This window comes from Clupea harengus, chromosome 23, assembly GCF_900700415.2.
Source record: "Clupea harengus chromosome 23, Ch_v2.0.2, whole genome shotgun sequence".
NCBI classification, from domain to species: Eukaryota; Metazoa; Chordata; class Actinopteri; order Clupeiformes; family Clupeidae; genus Clupea; species Clupea harengus.
The window spans coordinates 21,191,013-21,212,807 of record NC_045174.1 but is presented as its reverse complement, the minus strand read 5'-3'; the positions used below and the strand labels follow the sequence as shown (position 1 = coordinate 21,212,807).

General features: G+C 42.9%; 1 protein-coding gene across 1 annotated transcript; it reads left to right on the top strand.

Annotated features, from left to right (window-relative positions):
• Positions 1 to 209: 209 nt before the first annotated feature.
• mylpfb (myosin light chain, phosphorylatable, fast skeletal muscle b) lies at positions 210 to 5,550 on the top strand. The gene is made up of 6 exons (XM_012820516.2): positions 210 to 310; positions 1,409 to 1,507; positions 3,252 to 3,432; positions 3,671 to 3,749; positions 4,074 to 4,122; positions 4,415 to 5,550. The coding sequence occupies exons 1-6, from the start codon at positions 308 to 310 to the stop codon at positions 4,517 to 4,519; spliced, it is 516 nt and encodes a 171-aa protein (XP_012675970.1). The 5' UTR covers positions 210 to 307; the 3' UTR covers positions 4,520 to 5,550.
• Positions 5,551 to 21,795: the final 16,245 nt, after the last annotated feature.

Genomic DNA, 21,795 nt, shown 5'->3' with positions numbered 1-21,795 from the left:
TCCAAAGCACACCGGGGCTATTTTTGAATGGGACGAAAGACGATACACCCCCATCCCACAACCCCCTAACCCCCCCCCCCCCCCCCCCCCCCCCCCCCCCCATCTCCCCACCCCGCCCCAAGTCAATCCTTACTCCTCCCCTTCCTTACGTTCCGTTTCCCTGCCAAATCTGATGCTGGGGCTATAGTTAGTCGTCCCCGGGGTAGTATATAAGAGCCTTTGGGACACCATCCAGCATGTCAGTCACACAGCTTGGTGTAGGCTTCCCTTCTCTTGACCAACCCCAAACTCCACATATCCTTGAGAGATGGTGAGTGTGTCTTCAAATCCTTTTTCGCTTTTTGTTTTTTCGCAACCGAGGGGGACTTACAGCAGAGCAGACAGAGACTGGCGCTGGAAAGACGGAGAGAAAAAGGAAAAGAAAAAGAAAAAAAAGAAAGAGAAAACCGGCAAAAAAAGAGAGAGAGAGAGAGAGAGAGAGAGAGAGCAGAGATTGTATGGGGAGACCTCTACTATGTCCTTGAGGAAGCTGGACAGGAGCTGTTGGATGGTCTATCAGCTGAGAGTATCTAGACTAAGCTGCAGTGCTCAAGGAGCCCTAATGGGCCCCTAGCAGTCTGAAATCCTGAGGGCCACAGCTTTAAGCTGGCCAGGCTAACGCCTAAGGGGCCACAGCTTTAGCTGGCCAGGCTAATGCCTCTTGAGGGCCACAGCTTTAGCTGGCCAGGCTAACGCCTCTTGACAGTGGACTTGAGAGCTTAACTTCAGACGAATCCTCGAGAGAGAGAGAGAGAGAAGATTATTATGGCTCAAACAGGCTCAGATATCATTCATCCCTAGATATCACTTCCACAGGCTCTAGCCAAACCACTAGGGATGTGTTTTAGCACTGCGAGTGGACAGTGATAGTTAAGATAGAAGTATTACCACCACTTACTATCTACTACTGTTGCAGTAGGCATTTCCTTCTACTGTAGTAGAAACCTTAATCCACTGGTTTATGCTGTAGGGAGGAGTAAGCAGTTAGTTTACCTTGTAAACACTTGTTTATTTTGTTTGCTATGTTATGTTTATGTCATTTGTAAATGAATGACACAATAGCTAGTACATTAGAAAGAAGCGAAAATCATTGTTGTTTACTATTGTAAAAATGTATCTACCAATATATCTATATCTATCTAGCAATATATGCTGTTACTGTCCTACAGACCTTAATAGCGCTGTGGGAGCCTATATATGAATACTCTCCTGTGTTTTATATGTTATAACACACACCTGAGTCCTTCCTTACAAACTAATTATTAGGCTATACAGTTTTGCTTCGTTCATGACAAGACCTCTGTGTGTTTTCCTGTGTGCTTATTCTTGCCCCTCATCTCACCCCTGTTTGTGTTCTGTTGCCCCGCAGGCACCCAAGAAGGCTAAGAGGAGGCAGCAGCAGGCCGAGGGCGGCACCTCCAACGTGTTCTCCATGTTTGAGCAGAGCCAGATCCAGGAGTACAAGGAGGTGAGGGCCTCTCCACACACACACACACACACCACACAACGGGCACAACAGGCACAACTTACATCCGCTTGACATGCATGACCACAGCATTGGGGGGAGGCAAAGTTATTTTGAAGTCACTGACTTAGGGGGCCTAGGCCAAGAACACCTCGTGATGTTTTTTCTGCCATAATTTACGCTGCCCTTCAGACATACTAGCGGTCTGGGGTCATTGATATAAATAAACTATTTGAATGGTTACACAAGAAAGATTTTTTTTAATGACACCAACATCCTCAACCCCCTACCACCAGTGCATTAGGCCGTGAGTAGTAGAGGAGAGAAGGAGATTCAGAACCATATTGCTCCTCTGAAACTTGCTGTTGTCAGCAGTTGCTCCTTGCTCCCGATTGGCTGAACAGGAGAACCTTTACGTTCTCCTTTATTCCATTTCCTTGTGACCCTCTTGGAATGTGATACCCAACAGCTGGTGCGGGATGCCGCCACATACTGCTGGTGTCGCAACAAGTGGCACACTGGGAAAAAATGTTTAGGAGGGGACTGCTCTATTTCTGTCAAGCAGAGGAAGGCTCTCTCTCCTTTCAATGTAAAATGAAGGAATGTAGGCTGTAGTTCTATTCTATTCTAAGACATTCTACCCCGGGAAGCTCCAGCTCTTTGTTGTCTTTTATGTGGAATGTTGACATCTAAAGCTTTCCTAGAATTGTGAAACCGGCCATTTGTAATTTTCTTTGTTGAAATCCTCTTTCCAAATGCTTTCTGCCATTCGGTTATGCATTAAGGGGTTTGAGAGAGGGCAGTCCGAGACAAGGGGGGGAGTTAGGGGGGTACAAGGAAGGTGGTATAGCTTCTTTAACATCCCTAAACATGGACACTTACTGTATATATCCTTAACATGGGGTTCATGATGGGGTGGGGCACCAGAGGGGGGGGGCACCAGGGGGGAAAGGCCATCGTAATCGATCCCTTCTCCTTAAAAGTCCCCAAGGTCTTGTCTTACATACCGTGACCATTTTAACACCCTACCAAGACAAGTAGGCAGCAGCTGCCAAAGGTCAGGTTACAGCAGGTCTTCTGAGCCCCTTCGGCTGACAGAGACGTTTGGAGAAGCGGTGAGGAGTGGAGAAGCGGCCACACGTTGACAGATTAACTCCCGCACGCTCTCCCACTGCTGTAGCTTAATGACTGCACACGCGCTAATGATTATCTTGTCCTCTCACCGTCGGCTCTCATTTAAATACCTCACCTTCCCCAGGGATACATCCGAGTGAAGGCTGATAAGAGTGTTTAGGTCCAGAGGATTAACATACAGATCAACAGCATTCACAGATAGATAATACTCACAATGGCATTCACTACAGTTGCACCAACAGTGATGAGGTCAGTTGATTACGTTGATTATGTTTGACATTAACCATGACTTCTGTCTTTCTTTTTCTTCTTTTTCACCCTTTCATTCATCCTCCTATTTCTCCTCTTTTTCTTTTTGCTACTCCTCCTATTGGGATTTCTTCTTCTTCTTTTTCCTTTTCTTCTTCTTCTCCTTCTTCTTCTTATTCCTTCTTCCTCTTCTTCTTCCTCTTATTCCTTCTTCTTCTTCTTCTTCTTATTCCTTCTTCCTCTTCTTCTTCCTCTTATTCCTTCTTCTTCTTCTTCTTCTTCTTCTTATTCCTTCTTCCTCTTCTTCTTCTTCTTCTTCTTCTTCTTCTTCTTCTTCTTCTTCTTCTTCTTCTCCTATCCTCAGGCTTTCACAATCATTGACCAGAACAGGGATGGCATCATCAGCAAGGATGACCTTAGGGACGTGCTGGCCACCATGGGACAGCTCAACGTGAAGAATGAGGAGCTGGAAGCAATGGTGAAGGAGGCCCCCGGCCCCATCAACTTCACCGTCTTCCTTACCATGTTCGGTGAGAAGCTGAAGGGTACGTACAAACCATCTGCTCCTCTCACTTATGAAAATCAAAACATGCATTTTGTCAAATACATTTTTATTTAGTTTTATTTATGGTTGATTAATTGTTTTTTTCTCTCTCTCTCTCCTCTCTTTCTCTCACTGTTTCTCTCTTTCTCTCTCTCTCTCTCTCTCCTCTCTTTCGCTCACTGTTTCTCTCTCTCTCTCTCTCTCTTTCCTCCCTCTCCTTCTCTCTCTCTGCTCTGTAGGTGCTGACCCCGAGGACGTCATTGTGAGCGCTTTCAAGGTCTTGGACCCCGAGGCCACTGGTGCCATCAAGAAGGAATTGTGAGTGTCTTCAGCCTTCCTCAACATTCTACACACACACCCACACCCACACAACCCCCCCCCCCCCCCACACACACACACCCACACCCACACAAACACACACACACATACACACACCCACACACACACACATACACACACCCGCACCCACACCCACACCCACACTCACACACATATATATTGTAAATACATGTGAGTTTGTCCATATCCCCACCCTATGTTTTGCAATTCATAAGCTACGCAGTATGGATATCAATTTTGTGATTTGTAGGTGAAAAAATGTGAGTGCATTTGGCTAAAATCTCATCTCTCTTTTCCCTTTAGCATTGAAGAGCTCCTGACCACCCAGTGCGACAGGTTCACCCCCGAGGAGGTGGGTTTTCAGCCTTGTGTTTGTGAAATATCAGCCTTGAAATATCATATAGATTAACAATACATATCTACAACCTACAAGGTTTTGCTAATTTAAGTAGATCAATAAGTGTGTTTTGACAACGCACTGAAACCAGCCGAATGAATACATATTTAACATATATATATATATATCTATATATTCTGTGAAGCATTATACAGATCGATGCATCACTAATGAATATTCCAGTCAGACGTATTATGGTGTATCTGAGGCGGTGACTGACCTTCCTCTTCCTCTTCCTCTTCCTCAGATGACCAACCTGTGGGCTGCCTTCCCCCCAGATGTGGCTGGCAACGTAGACTACAAGAACATCTGCTACGTCATCACACACGGAGAAGAGAAGGAAGAAGAGTAAAGCACTCCTCATCACCATCTCTCTACCTCTCTCACTACCTCCCTTCTCATCCTCCCCCCCCCTCTCTCTCTCTCTTTCTTTCCTTCTTTCCCACCCCTGCTCTCTTTTCTTCCTTGGCACGCTCTCGTTCCTCTGGCTCGGCTTCTCTCTCCCTCCTGCTCATGAAAACAAAGACTTGTCTCCTGAGCTGAGATCAAGACTTGTCTCCTGAGCTGAGATCAAGACTTGTCTCCTGGGCGGAGATCTTCGACTGAGAGCTTTTTCGGCTCTGAGGCTGTGACTGCGTGAGCACCATTGATGGATATGGGATTATTTTCAATAAAATAACCTTGAAACAAGAAAGCGACCCCTCTCTCTCTCTCACTCACTCTCTAACCTCTTTCTGCCTTTTATTACTCTCCCCTTTCTCATCTCTCTCTTCTCTCTGTCCCTATCAATCCTGTCCAACAGTGCATGTACCATATCGACGCCATCTTTGCATAAGCTGCCCTCAGATCAGTAGCCAAGCAAAAGAGAAGCCAATATTTCTTGGGAGCTATGGCGCATGCTCTTCCACTTATTTGAAACAAGTAGGAGGTCGACCCTGTCTAGGGACTGCTGGGTCAGGAGTGCTGCATATGTGGAGCAGCACTTCCCTTTATTTAAGCTTGTGAAGGAGAGCTCGTTAACAGAGAGGGGTCCTTTTTTCTAAAATAGAAAGCCCACCCCTCTCTTTCAATTGCTCTCATTCTTGTCCCTGGAGACAGAGGGATTGGGATTGAATTGGGGAAAAGGGGAGAAAGTGACAAAGACAAAAAAAAGGACAAAGATTTTAGGAAGATCTTTTTTTTTTCTTCCTACGAGAGAGTCAATGATTGGGACGTGGTCAGAACGAGAAAGAGATGAAACCAAGACTTGTTTCTTTGTTTTGCATCTTTTTCTCTTCCCCATGTCCCCTTCATCCCTCCCCATCCCATGTCTGTGTCCTTCTGCTGTTCACCACTGTAACTTAAAAAAACAACTATGAATAAAAAACACCAATGCTTTCGTAACCTTGTGTCTCCTTTGGTGTGACTTGGAATGGGATAGGGGTGCCAAACAAAGCTTTTGATACAATTTGATAACCATGCGCTCAACAATATGGGGGGGGGAAAAAGCTACTGAGGAAATATGGGCTTTACAACACCAAGGTTGTCTTATGCAAACATGCCATACAAAGCATCTTTCAAAACAAAAACAGGAAACAGGAAGGATATCTTGCAATGCAAAGAGCGATACATAGAAATGTTTCCAACTATGTCTCTCTTAGAAAACCATCTCTAAACAGTTTGGGCTCCACCAATCCACAACAATATGGGGGAGAAAAGCTACTGAGGATTATTGGGCTGTACATCGCCAAGGTTGTCCTATGCAAACAAGCCATATGAGGCAGCATTTAAAACCTAAACAGAAAACAGGAAACAGGAAGGATATCTCGCAATGCAAAGTCTATCGTCTATCTTAGATGAGGCACTAATCTGAAGGCACGACAAAAAACAAAGGGAGAACAAAGAAAGTCAATTGAAGACAAAAATTCTCATGTCTCAAGACACCAAAATGCCATTTGCACACAAACAAACTTTGAAAGAAATGCATGCATAAATAACAATATCATAAATAATATAAATATAACAGATAGATATGCTATATTTTGACACAGAAAAGCAATGTGTTGGAACCATTAGTGATACAATTAAGAATTAAAACTACAAATAAAATGATGTCGTATAAAAACATAAATGAAGATTTAATAACAATTAACAAAGTGAAGGCTGTGAAGAGTGAAAAAACCTCTATGTTCTTCATGACTTGCCTGGCTCCCATGGGTATACAGTGCTACTTTTGACACAGTGGACCATAGCATCCTGTATTGGAGGAGGTTGGAATTACAGGCACTGCCTTTTATTCCTACCTCACAGGACGGCAGGAATATGTTTCCCTTGGAAATCTCACCTCCAGCATTAGATGCGTTACCTCCGGTGTCCCCCAGGGGTCAGTCCTGGGCCCCTGCTCTTCTTAATTTACATGCTGCCCCTGGGAAAAATACTACAGAGCCATAACATCCAATTCCACTTTTATGCGGATGATACGCAAATCTACCTCCGAACTTCACCTGACAAACACCTGCCACTATCCCGGACTACCAAATGCCTGGATGGCATCCAGCACTGGATGAGCAACAACTCCCTACAGCTAAATGGCGGCAAGTCAGAAGCAAGTTGTTTTTGGATTGCGTTGTTTAAATAGTTCTGTCCTAAATTGCTCTGTTTTTAATACATATTCTTCGATCTCATTATGATCTTTTTAATATTTTAAATTAATGTATTATTTATTGTAATTTTATATTATCCTATTTTCTGTCTGACTTTAGCACTTCTATTACTTTTGTATTATTGTTGTGATTGTTTAAACCATGTAAAGTACCTTGAGACTTCTTTGTGTTTTAAAGTGTGCTATACAAATAAAATCCACTATTATTATTATTAATACAACAAAAGGTACTCGCACACAGACACAGCAATGTTTGTTTATTTATTTATTTATGTATTTACATATTTTAAATATCATTACACCTTTGTCAATTTCTCCCCTACTGTGGTTTTGGATGGCACGGTTCTACCTCTGTGCCTCTATTACGCGTCCGGGACAAAATGAATGGCAGCAAAGCCAAACAAACACTAACACACACAAACACACAAACACAAAAAACTCAAACACACACACACAAACACACCACAAACACAAACTCAAACACACACACACACACAAACACACACAAACACAAACACAACAAACAAACAAAACACACAAACACACACATACACACACACACACACACACACAAACTCAAACACACACACACACACACACACACACACACACACAAACACACACAAACACACACACACACACACAAACACACATGAAATAATTTACACTCATGGTATGGGTTAAGGTTTTCCAGCTGAATGATGTGCTTTCACTGGTTCTTTCTGAGAGGAACACTGGGTGGTGTATATGACCAATGGAACATGCTAGCTACGTATGCCCCTTCACAGTGATTTGAATAGCCAGGTGTGTTACTGGACAGCAAATTAAAACACAAATCAAAACCTCTCTTAGCATAGAAAGGTGATTTGTTCTCACCAATACCGAAACCACCAAAACATTTGGAAAAAAGCATCTGCTAAATACTTCAACCATAACTATAACATGGTAGGGATCAGCATGACAAATAGAGTACAATTGGCCTTAAGTTATATGACCTCTGTGATATATGTATATTTCTGTTCATGCCATTCTGTATGTCTCACAACCTGTGCCACCTGTAATATAATATCTCTCAGGTAATTGAATACATAAAAACTAATAACAACATACACACAGCTGTGCACACGATTGATTAGTGTATATACAGTTGAGCTATTGGTTAGGTTGCTGGCTATGACATCATGGCACGTGACAGTAGGAGGATTGGCCACTGTAGGAATTTCCAAACCAATAGAACAAGGAATTTAACATCTTTTCCTATATACAACTAAAAAAATGGAAATATATTTGCTGAAGTACATTTTTAATACATTCAAATACACTTTACTTTTACCTGGGCAAACAGCGCAGCCACCTGCTATGTGTCATCGACAGAGCAGACAACCAAAATATGCTAAAGTTAAAAGCTTAGTGTTTTGATAAAAATGTTTGCAATACATTTTTATTCATATAATATTTATTTATTTTGTGTTTAAAAATAAAACATATATATTTACTGTTTTGGGAAATGTATGTATCTTGAATTTTACAAACAGGCAATTATAAGTTAAACTGCTGTGTGAATCACTAAGGGGATCCTCTCTTTGTTGTCCTCTTTCTACTCTAGAGAAGGCATGTTTTTGAAGCTGTGGTTTATTGTTTCTACTGATCAGGTGACAGGTCTGTGTCTGTGCTAATGCTAAACTCAGCGTATAAAGATCACTGTTTCCTGCATAGCATTGTGCTAATGCTAAGCTCACTGTAACAAGATCACTGTTTCCTGCATAGCATTGTGCTAATACTAAGCTCACTGTAACAAGATCACTGTTTCCTGCATAGCATTGTGCTAATGCTAAACTCACTGTTTCCTGCATAGCATTGTGCTAATGCTAATAATGCTAAAGTCACTGTATCCTGCATAGCATTGTGCTAATGCTAAACTCACCGTATAAAGATCACTGTTAGCATTGTGCTAATGCTAAACTCACTGTTTCCTGCATAGCATTGTGCTAATGCTAAAAGAGATCACTGTTTCCTGCATCGCATTGTGCTAATGCTAAAAGAGATCACTGTTTCCTGCATAGCATTGTGCTAATGCTAAACTCACCGTATAAAGATCACTGTTTCCTGTATAGCATTGTGCTAATGCTAATGCTAATGTTTCCTGCATAGCATTGTGCCAGTGACGTGCGGTGAGGTTCGTGGCTGGTGAGGCACTGACTCTTTCAGAGTCAAATTTACAAATACATAAACCCCAATAAGGTATCTAAGATCACCATTCAATTGGCAGCTTTCACATTGACTACTGGTTGTTTTTCATATCAGCATTCTTTACACACACATAGGTAAGGTGCATACAGTTGGCAGCTGCTAGCACCGTATAAAGATCACTGTTTCCTGCATAGCATTGTGCCTCTCTCCTCTCTAACTCTTTCAGAACACTGATCACACCAGCATGTGAGTTGGGATGAAATCCCTATTTTCAAAAGATTTGTTACTGTATCTTTGCGTCTTCTTTATAACAACCGCTGGAATAAAAAAAAAATCCGTAACAATTTATAAGAGATATTATATTTTAATAATTATTTTTTTTGGGGGGTGGGGGGGTGGGGGCACCCAAATGGCCAGCAGCAGCCCTGCACATAAACAACCATATACAAGTTTCATTTCATCACTTTCACACGCTAATCCTTTAATCATTCAATTCCACACACTAATCCTTCAATCATTCAATTCCAACATGCAGCAAATAGAGTACGAGCTTTTGGATTTAGTTACATTTAAGACACTGAAATCTTCCAAGTTCTTAAAGCTCTTTGGGATTTAGTTACAGTTAAGACAGTGAAATCTTCCCAAGTTCTTAAAGCTCTTTGGGATTTAGTTACAGTTAAGACACTGAAATCTTCCCAAGTTCCTAAAGCTCTTTGGGATTTAGTTACAGTTAAGACACTGAAATCTTCCCAAGTTCTTAAAGCTCTTTGGGATTTAGTTACATTTAAGACACTGAAATCTTCCCAAGTTCCTAAAGCTCTTTGGGATTTAGTTACAGTTAAGACACTGAAATCTTCCCAAGTTCCTAAAGCTCTTTGGGATTTAGTTACAGTTAAGACACTGAAATCTTCCCAAGTTCTTAAAGCTCTTTGGGATTTAGTTACATTTAAGACACTGAAATCTTCCCAAGTTCCTAAAGCTCTTTGGGATTTAGTTACAGTTAAGACACTGAAATCTTCCCAAGTTCTTAAAGCTCTTTGGGATTTAGTTACATTTAAGACACTGAAATCTTCCCAAGTTCTTAAAGCTCCCCCAGATTTCCCAAGTAGAGCAATGGCATGAGGGTGCTCCCAAACATGGAAAATGTTATAGTAGGAAGAGAAAGCATGCACAGTTTTTCCTGTGCGCTTAAAGGAATTCCATCAGACATGCCGTACACCACCAGTGGAGGGAGGTAGGTCACCACGGTCATGATGAAGCTGTTGGTGATGGTCTGCAGAGCTCTCTGTTTCTGTGGGTGGACGTCGTTCCTTCCAGACGGACTCGGCTTTCTCAGAGCACGGAGGATGGAAAAATCACAGAAGGTGATGGTCGGAAGGGACAAGACGTACGGGATCACTGTGAAGGCTGTGGTGAACAGCTGGACGCCAAGGACAAACATCATCCCATAGACCAAAGTCAGACTCCAGGCCAAAGCGATTGCTACCATCCTATGTTTAGATTGTTTCATTTTCATGTATGAGATGGGGTGAACCACAGCCGTGTAGCAGTCCACACAAATACAGGCCATGAACAGAGGTCTTCCACTAATGCTGAAACAGTAGAAGACTTGTGTGATCATAAAAAAAGGATCATTGCGAAGGAAGAAAAATTGATGGTGCATGGAAGTATGGAGAGATTGAAGACGAAGTCCATGACGGTGAGGTTGAGCATGTAGACGTCGTTGGATAAGCCCCTGCGCCTCTTCTGAACCAGCACCCACAGGAGCCACATGCTGGCAGGCACACCCACGCATGCACACGGGATACTGAACACGCCCCAAACCAGAGGACCCTCAAGCAGCTGGATGCAGTAGGGGTCAAAGCCTTCGGTTTGGTTCTCAGAGCTGGTGTTGCGTATAACCATGTTGAAACCTGCACACATTTACCAAAAGAAAACCAAAATCACTATGCAGTTTTAATAGAACAAGCTGGTGTTGCGTATAACCATGTTGAAACCTGCACTCATTTACCAAAAGAAAACCAAATGACTATGCAGTTTTAATAGAATAACAAGCTAGTATACGGGACTATATGGCTATATCTGAGTTTGATGCATTGTTAATACATACTGCATTTATCATATTTGAAAAAGATTTATCTTTTACCTGATCTGGCGTCCTCTCCGAGTCCTAATGAGATACTGGGATGCCTCACAGATCTTCAGCCGGGCTTGTGGCAAAGGAAACAGCCACAGAGATGAGGTATAGCTATGGATGTGATTTGAACACAGAGATGAGGTATAGCTATGGATGGGATTTGAATACCCAGGTGTGTTTTGTGCAATGTTTTTTTTTCTAACCTGCCCTGCCCAATACACACTCACGTCTGTCATACGCAGTCCGGTCCTGTCCTGAACACACAATACACCCTCACGTTTGCTATCATATGCTATCATAATCAATATCAATATGCTATCATTATCAATCAATCAATATCCATATGCTATCACAATCAATATCAATATGCTATCTTTATCAATAAATCAATATCAATATGTTACCATTATCAATCAATCAATATCAATGTGCTATCATTATCAATCAATCAATATCCATATGCTATCATTATCAATCAATCAATATCAATATGCTATCATAGAATGGGCTTTGCCCTCTTCAAACACTTCCTGCTAAATCAGGTAAGTGTAATACCCCTTACATACATACATAACCCAATTATGTATAATTATAAACCGAAACAAGTATGAACAAAAAAACATCTGTGAAAGTGAAAAGGGAGTTTTGCATGCAAGATGCATTTCATGCCTTTTTGGCCTCGACAAGCTTTTCAGACCCAATGTGAAGCCACTGATGAAGATAAATGTGGACATGCTTATGTAAGGTTTTCCATCTAGGCATTTAGCTTTAGCATAGCCTCACCCAGATCCCCTCAATCTTTGGGAGGGAGTTTGTCACTCTTAGACACTGTTGCATTGAGGACATCAGCTTTTAGTACTTGAAAAACACAACATTCAGTAATTTAAATGTCTAGGATGTAATTTATTCAAATGATGCAGACAACTTCTCCTGGCTTATGTGTGTCTAACAAACCAAAGCAAAACACACCCTAAATTCAAATCTAGACGCTGTCTGTGTGCATACAGTATATCAACTCAAAGCTCATTGTTGGGCCATAGCCAAGAGGGTCGTATACCACATAAGGTAACTGCAATAGTACATCTTCACAAGTCTGGGTTTTGTTTGCCGATCCAGTTCCTGTCCTATAGGCTAGAGTGAGAGATTCTAATTTTATTCGAGCAGCTACAGGGAGTCAATGTATATATCTATACATTATATCTCAAGAAGACTACCTTTGAGTTTTACAATGGATGTATTGGGACAACCCCCTAATGGAGATATCTAGGTCCAGTGATGGACTGACACTGATGTTTGCTGACATTTTGACTGCATGCTCCATTTTCAGTAGTACTGCATTTGAACTTGTATTATATCTAGAGGTGTTGTCATGACAACAACAGAGGCTTTGCCCTCAAATGAACCCTTCTGCAAAGCCATGCCTATAGGTCCTCCACTCTGTGTGCCCACCGCATTAATTCAATTCAATTCAATTCAATTTTATTTATATAGCGCCAGAACAATGAAATTGTCTCAAGGCGCTTTACAGAGCCCAGAGCCTGGACCCCCTTAGAGCAAGCACAATGGCAACAGGGGCAAGGAAAAACTCCCTGTTAATCAGAAAGGAACCTTAAGCAGAACCACAGCACCTAAGGGGGGACCCATCTGCTCTGTGTGTCCTCCGCATTAGCAGGTGTATCCGCTACCCTTTACCCTCCGCATTAGCAGGTGTGCCCGCTACCCATTGCCCTCCGCATTAACAGGTGTATCCGCTAGCCTTTGGCTTCTGTGGGTGACGCATTAGCAGGTGTGCCCTCTAGCCATTGGCTTCTGTGGGTGACGCATTAGCAGGTGTGCCCTCTAGCCATTGGCTTCTGTGGGTGACGCATTAGCAGGTGTGCCCTCTAGCCTTTGGCTTCTGTGGGTGACGCATTAGCAGGTGTGCCCTCTAGCCTTTGGCTTCTGTGGGTGACGCATTAGCAGGTGTGCCCTCTAGCCTTTGGCTTCTGTGGGTGACGCATTAGCAGGTGTGCCCTCTAGCCTTTGGCTTCTGTGGGTGACGCATTAGCAGGTGTGCCCTCTAGCCATTGGCTTCTGTGGGTGACGCATTAGCAGGTGTGCCCTCTAGCCATTGGCTTCTGTGGGTGACGCATTAGCAGGTGTGCCCGCTAGCCATTGGCTTCTGTGGGTGACGCATTAGCAGGTGTGCCCTCTAGCCTTTGGCTTCTGTGGGTGACGCATTAGCAGGTGTGCCCGCTAGCCTTTGGCTTCTGTGGGTGACGCATTAGCAGGTGTGCCCGCTAGCCTTTGGCTTCTGTGGCTGACATATTAGCAGGTGTGCCCTCTAGCCTTTGGCTTCTGTGGTGACGCATTAGCAGGTGTGCCCTCTAGCCTTTGGCTTCTGTGGGTGACGCATTAGCAGGTGTGCCCTCTAGCCTTTGGCTTCTGTGGATGACGCATTAGCAGGTGTGCTCTCTAGCCATTGGCTTCTGTGGGTGACGCATTAGCAGGTGTGCCCTCTAGCCTTTGGCTTCTGTGGGTGACGCATTAGCAGGTGTGCCCGCTAGCCTTTGGCTTCTGTGGCTGACGCATTAGCAGGTGTGCCCGCTAGCCTTTGGCTTCTGTGGGTGACGCATTAGCAGGTGTGCCCTCTAGCCATTGGCTTCTGTGGGTGACGCATTAGCAGGTGTGCCCGCTAGCCTTTGGCTTCTGTGGGTGACGCATTAGCAGGTGTGCCCGCTAGCCTTTGGCTTCTGTGGGTGACGCATTAGCAGGTGTGCCCTCTAGCCTTTGGCTTCTGTGGTGACGCATTAGCAGGTGTGCCCTCTAGCCTTTGGCTTCTGTGGGTGACTTATTAGCAGGTGTGCCCTCTAGCCTTTGGCTTCTGTGGGTGACGCATTAGCAGGTGTGCCCTCTAGCCTTTGGCTTCTGTGGGTGACGCATTAGCAGGTGTGCCCTCTAGCCTTTGGCTTCTGTGGGTGACGCATTAGCAGGTGTGCCCGCTAGCCTTTGGCTTCTGTGGGTGCTCATTCAGAGGCAGCGCAGCGACTTGTCCAACGACGTCTACATGCTCAACCTCACCGCCATGCACCTGATCTTCAACGTCTTTATCATTACAGACACGCTGAATTACCTCATCTAGCAGAGCAACTTGGTGATGCAAATACATTTAGTTTTCTATTGGTTTAATGTGGGTGGGCAGCCACTGTTTATGACCTGTGTTTGTGTGGACTGCTACATGGCTGTGGTTCACCCCATCATGTACATGAAGATAAAGATCAGGTCATATAGGGCACTACCAGAGCAGGGGCGTACCTCTCTACCTTTAAGAAGCTCTTGAAGACCCAACTCTTCAGAGAGCACCTCCCTTCCTAACTTGCACTTGGACTAGTACTTAACTTACAGCAGTTACATTCCTGCACTTTTTTTGTATTTCTTATGTTAAATAGTATTTATTGTTACACTAGGTCTCGATTGCTCGTAGCTCATTTCTGTGCACTTGCGCAAAGCATGGCAATATTAGCCTTGGCTGGAAAATGTGACATTACCATTTCTGTGAAAAAGGTTAGTGAGCCCATGGTACAGTTGGCAGTTTGAGTGGAAAAGCTTCATGTAAATATGTCACCATACAGCGTCAGGGTGGCCTCACATGTGGTATGCAAAGCAGGTAGATGTCAGGGCTATGAACCAGAGGGATTTACATTAAACGCCTCTCATTCAGGACTATGAGCCAGAGGGTTTTACATGAAACGCCTCTCATTCAGGACTATGAGCCAGAGGGTTTTACAATGACACGTGCTCTCAATCAGCGACTATGAGGTTTTATCACTGAAACAGCTGTCAGGCCTGTTATACCAAATCAAGCATCGTTCTCACTCGGACCATTTCATGTGTGAAGTGCATGAATATTCATCGGTGTGACTTTAAAACACGTGTTCAGATTTAGTTTCTTACAGTGTCGGCCAAATACACAACGATTAGGAGAACGTTTTGTGGGAACCATAGTGTATGCTAGAAAATGAATGGGCTTAATTAATGAATGGACACCACCCAAAAAAAATACCTACTATAGACCAACATTATAACAAACATTTCATTCATAAAATAAGAAGTTTTTGAATGCACACAGAACATGTGTTACAGCAGCCAGAGGTCTTGTGGTAAATACGGACAGCAGGTCTAAGGTACTGTTTAGCGCTACCAACTGGTGCCTGCATTGTCACAGTACATATTCATCAAAAATACTAACTGTCCAAAAACTAGCTCACCAACAGAAAATACACACAATAGTATATCCGTATTGTTTATTTATATTATGTTCAATATGCACAAATTACTGCATTCTGTAATATTAATTAAAATACACATTTATATATAGTATCCTCTTACATGCAAGACAAGGACCAAGAATGGAAATTCCAAATAAAATAAAAACAGCTGCTACTATTCTAACTCTTCATTCTGAGATCCTAGATCAATATCAACACATTATCACGCATTTCATCAGTGGTGCAGGCTTTAAGTCACTATTAACACATTATCAAGCATTTCATCAGTGGTGCAGGCTTTGTTTACTGAAACCATTTAGGCACACCCACACCTTCCCAAGCCCTTCAGACACCCCAGGTTGTGTAAGTAGAGTACAGGCATGATGGCACTCCCAAGCAATGGAGCGATTAGAATAGGAAGACCGACACTACAGAACATCTCTGCTGCAGACAAGGGAAACAGAGGTGAGAAGCTAAACACAACCAGTGGCGGAAGGTAGGCCACTATGGCCATGGTGAAGCTGTTAATGATGGTCTGCAGAGCTTTTTGTTTCTGTGGGTGGACGTCACTCCTTCCAGATGGACTCGGCTTTCTCAGAGCACGGAGGATGGAAAAATCACAGAAGGTGATGGTCGGAAGGGACAAGATGTACGGGATCACTGTGAAGGCTGTGGTGTACAGCTGGATGTCAAGGACAAACACCATGCCATAGACCAAAGTCAGACTCCAGGCCAAAGCGATTGCTACCATCCTATGTTTAGATTGTTTCATTTTCATGTATGAGATGGGGTGAACCACAGCCGTGTAGCAGTCCACACAAATACAGGCCATGAACAGAGGTCTTCCACTAATGCTGAAACAGTACAAGACTTGTATGATCATAAAAAAAGGATCATTGCGAAGGAAGAAAAAATTGATGGTGCATGGAAGTATGGAGAGATTGAAGACGAAGTCCATGACAAGGTTATTATAGTTAACGAAAACTAACGAAAAAACGAAAACGAGGTGTGATTTTTCTTTTCGTTAACTGAAATAAAAATAAAAACGAGGCTTTATAAAAAAACGATAACTAACTGAAACTGTATTGTGTCTTTACAAAACTAACTAAAATAAAATAGAATTATAGAGAAAATGTCCTTAGTTTTCGTCTTTGTCAATGTATTTCATAGATGTCAATTGATTTCATACATAGAGTCTATCTTCCGCCGTACCACTTTTACTACACGCCCCTCACCTGGTATTATGGCGGCAAAAGTCGGGAGAAAGCGACAGAGTCCTATTTGGGATTACCTGGAACAGTAACGTGCGGTGAGGTTCGTGGCTGGTGAGGCACTGACTCTTTCAGAGTCAGATTTACAAATATATAAACCCAATACAGTAGCTTAAATCACCATTCAATTGGCAGCTTGCACATTGACTACTGGTTGTTTTTCATATCAGCATTCTAGCATAGGTAAGGTGGCTACATACAGTTGGCAGCTGCTAGCTTGTGATGAACTCGTGTTAATATGTGTGATTATGTACAACTTTAGCTGCAATTTAAGTTTAATTTCTCAAAATCAGCTCACCAAAGTGATCACAAACCACTTGTTTTGATGTTAAATGGCTTTACATAGACATTAAACAATCCTAAGAGAACGGGAAATTAACGGAGCAAGGGCTTTCTCTGATATCAATGTAATGTTAGCGAATGAGGGGTGAGATACCCCCCTGCTAATATTTAGTCTCCGCTGTACGTCCAAAACCAAATCTATTCTTGAGGTTCAAAATATTTTCAAAACATTTTGGCTTTGGATGTAAGAAGTCGATCGAGTTATCTTCTGTCCCGTCGTTTCAAGCATTCATTTTAGCTACGGCATTGGTCTCCCATTATTGATCAATTCACGTTTTGATTGAAAGTCCAGTTATGAGAAATGTTTTAGCGAATCTTCCATTTTCGTAGTCAATGTCAAATATAAGAAGAGTAACGGCAGAACAAGAATAAACCCGACCGGTGGGCTCTCGCATGCTCCCTTTATTGAAGCAGAGGTACTATTTGCCTCCTCTCCGTGCTTTTTCACTGCGGCTTTACGTCAGATCAGCAAAACTAAATAGGTTCTACGCATGCGCTCAACCTAGTTTGTGAGGGATTGCGCAATTTGAGATGAGGCACAGCTCGTCGCTGCCTCACCGTCTCGCTGTCTCCTGTCTGTTTGAACAGGACATGCGCAAATTCTGTTTTTATTACATATTATTTATTATAGCTTGTATCTTCTATTCATTTTGAGCATTTTGTTTTGACTGCCCCCCCCCCCTCTTGGGTTTCTTGCATTCCGCGGTAAAGACTAAAACTAATACTGAAACTAATAAAAACTAAACTCAAACTAAGCATTTTCAAAAATAGAAAACTAAACTAAACTAGCAAACCCGCTTTAAAAACTAATTAAAACTAAACTGAAATTGAAAACAAAAAGTCAAAACGAAATAAAAATAAAAACTAGTGAAAAACGCAAAACTATAATAACCTTGGTCCATGACGGTGAGGTTGAACATGTAGACGTCGTTGGATAAGCCCCTGCGCCTCTTCTGAACCAGCACCCACAGGAGCCACATGCTGGCAGGCACACCCACGCATGCACACGGGATACTGAACACGCCCCAAACCAGAGGACCCTCAAGCAGCTGGATGCAGTAGGGGTCAAAGCCTTCAGTTTGGTTCTCAGAGCTGGTGTTGCGTATAACCATGTTGAAACCTGCACACATTTACCAAAAGAAAACCAAAATCACTATGCAGTTTTAATAGAACAAGCTGGTGTTGCGTATAACCATGTTGAAACCTGCGCTCATTTACCAAAAGAAAACCAAAATGACTATGCAGTTTTAATAGAATAACAAGCTAGTATACGGGACTATATGGCTATATCTGAGTTTGATGCATTGTTAATACATACTGCATTTATCATATTTGAAAAAGATTTATCTTTTACCTGATCTGGCGTCCTCTCCGAGTCCTAATGAGATACTGGGATGTCTCACAGATCTTCAGCCGGGCTTGTGGCAAAGGAAACAGCCACAGAGATGAGGTATAGCTATGGATGGGATTTGAATACCCAGGTGTGTTTTGTGCAATGTTTTGTTTTCTAACCTGCCCTGCCCAATACACACTCACGTCTGTCATACGCAGTCCGGTCCTGTCCTGAACACACAATACACCCTCACGTTTGCTATCATATGCTATCATAATCAATATCAATATGCTATCATTATCAATCAATCAATATCCATATGCTATCACAATCAATATCAATATGCTATCTTTATCAATAAATCAATATCAATATGTTACCATTATCAATCAATCAATATCCATATCATTATCAATCAATCAATATCAATGTGCTATCATTATCAATCAATCAATATCCATATGCTATCATTATCAATCAATCAATATCAATATGCTATCATAGAATGGGCTTTGCCCTCTTCAAACACTTCCTGCTAAATCAGGTAAGTGTAATACCCCTTACATACATACATAACCCAATTATGTATAATTATAAACCGAAACAAGTATGAACAAAAAAACATCTGTGAAAGTGAAAAGGGAGTTTTGCATGCAAGATGCATTTCATGCCTTTTTGGCCTCGACAAGCTTTTCAGACCCAATGTGAAGCCACTGATGAAGATAAATGTGGACATGCTTATGTAAGGTTTTCCATCTAGGCATTTAGCTTTAGCATAGCCTCACCCAGATCCCCTCAATCTTTGGGAGGGAGTTTGTCACTCTTAGACACTGTTGCATTGAGGACATCAGCTTTTTAGTACTTTGAAAAACACAACATTCAGTAATTTAAATGTCTAGGATGTAATTTATTCAAATGATGCAGACAACTTCTCCTGGCTTATGTGTGTCTAACAAACCAAAGCAAAACACACCCTAAATTCAAATCTAGACGCTGTCTGTGTGCATACAGTATATCAACTCAAAGCTCATTGTTGGGCCATAGCCAAGAGGGTCGTACACCACATAAGGTAACTGCAATAGTACATCTTCACAAGTCTGGGTTTTGTTTGCCGATCCAGTTCCTGTCCTATAGGCTAGAGTGAGAGATTCTAATTTTATTCGAGCAGCTACAGGGAGTCAATGTATATATCTATACATTATATCTCAAGAAGACTACCTTTGAGTTTTACAATGGATGTTTTGGGACAACCCCCTAATGGAGATATCTAGGTCCAGTGATGGACTGACACTGATGTTTGCTGACATTTTGACTGCACGCTCCATTTTCAGTAGTACTGCATTTGAACTTGTATTATATCTAGAGGTGTTGTCATGACAACAACAGAGGCTTTGCCCTCAAATGAACCCTTCTGCAATGCCATGCCTATAGGTCCTCCACTCTGTGTGCCCGCCGCATAAATTCAATTCAATTCAATTCAATTTTATTTATATAGCGCCAGAACAATGAAATTGTCTCAAGGCGCTTTACAGAGCCCAGAGCCTGGACTTCCTTAGTGCAAGCACAATGGCAACAGGGGCAAGGAAAAACTCCCTGTTAATCAGGAAGGAACCTAAGGGGGGATCCATCTGCTCTGTGTGTCCTCCGCATTAGCAGGTGTACCCGCTAGCCTTTTACCCTCCGCATTAGCAGGTGTATCCGCTACCCTTTACCCTCCGCATTAGCAGGTGTATCCGCTACCCTTTGCCCTCTGCATTAGCAGGTGTATCCGCTAGCCTTTGGCTTCTGTGGCTGACGCATTAGCAGGTGTGCCTGCTAGCCTTTGGCTTCTGTGGGTGACGCATTAGCAGGTGTGCCCTCTAGCCTTTGGCTTCTGTGGCTGACGCATTAGCAGGTGTGCCCGCTAGCCTTTGGCTTCTGTGGCTGACGCATTAGCAGGTGTGCCCGCTAGCCTTTGGCTTCTGTGGGTAACGCATTAGCAGGTGTGCCCGCTAGCCATTGGCTTCTGTGGGTGACGCATTAGCAGGTGTGCCCTCTAGCCATTGGCTTCTGTGGGTGACGCATTAGCAGGTGTGCCCGCTAGCCATTGGCTTCTGTGGGTGACGCATTAGCAGGTGTGCTCGCTAGCCTTTGGCTTCTGTGGGTGACGCATTAGCAGGTGTGCCCGCTAGCCTTTGGCTTCTGTGGGTGCTCATTTTAGAGGCAGCGCAGCGACTTGTCCAAGGACGTCTACATGCTCAACCTCACCGCCATGCACCTGATCTTCAACGTCTTTATCATTACAGACACGCTGAATTACCTCATCTAGCAGAGCAACTTGGTGATGCAAATACATTTAGTTTTCTATTGGTTTAATGTGGGTGGGCAGCCACTGTTTATGACCTGTGTTTGTGTGGACTGCTACATGGCTGTGGTTCACCCCATCATGTACATGAAGATAAAGATCGGGTCATATAGGGCACTACCAGAGCAGGGGCGTACCTCTCTACCTTTAAGAAGCTCTTGAAGACCCAACTCTTCAGAGAGCACCTCCCTTCCTAACTTGCACTTGGACTAGTACTTAACTTACAGCAGTTACATTCCTGCACTTTTTTTTGTATTTCTTATGTTAAATAGTATTTATTGTTACACTAGGTCTCGATTGCTCGTAGCTCATTTCTGTGCACTTGCGCAAAGCATGGCAATATTAGCCTTGGCTGGAAAATGTGACATTACCATTTCTGTGAAAAAGGTTAGTGAGCCCATGGTACAGTTGGCAGTTTGAGTGGAAAAGCTTCATGTAAATATGTCACCATACAGCGTCAGGGTGGCCTCACATGTGGTATGCAAAGCAGGTAGATGTCAGGGCTATGAACCAGAGGGTTTTACATGAAACGCCTCTCATTCAGGGCTATGAACCAGAGGGATTTACATGAAACGCCTCTCAATCAGGACTATGAGCCAGAGGGTTTTACATGAAACGCCTCTCAATCAGGACTATGAGGTTTTACATGAAACGTGTCAGGCTGTTATACCAAATCAAGCATCGTTCTCACTCAGTTTCTTACAGTGTCGGCCAAATACACAACGATTAGGAGAACGTTTTGTGGGAACTATAGTGTATGCTAGAAAATGAATGGGTTTAATTAATGAATGGGACACACCAAAAAATACCACTATGACAAACATTATAACAAACATTTCATTCATAAAATAAGAAGTTTTTGAATGCACACAGCACATGTGCTGCAGCAGCCAGAGGTCTTGTGGTAACTGCAGACAGCAGGTCTAAGGTACTGTTGAGCACATGTGCTACAGCAGCCAGAGGTCTTGTGGTAAATACGGACAGCAGGTCTAAGGTACTGTTTATCAAGACCAACTGGTGCCTGCATCGTCACAGTACATATTTATCAAAAATACGAACTGTCCAAAAACTAGCTCAACAACAGAAAATACACACAATAGTATATCCGTATTGTTTATTTATA

Coding starts and splice junctions, on each gene's coding strand:
- mylpfb (XM_012820516.2), top strand. Junction 3,433..3,670: donor GTTCGGTGAGAAGCTGAAGG/GTACGTACAAAC, acceptor TCTGCTCTGTAG/GTGCTGACCCCGAGGACGTC. Junction 3,750..4,073: donor GGTGCCATCAAGAAGGAATT/GTGAGTGTCTTC, acceptor TTTTCCCTTTAG/CATTGAAGAGCTCCTGACCA.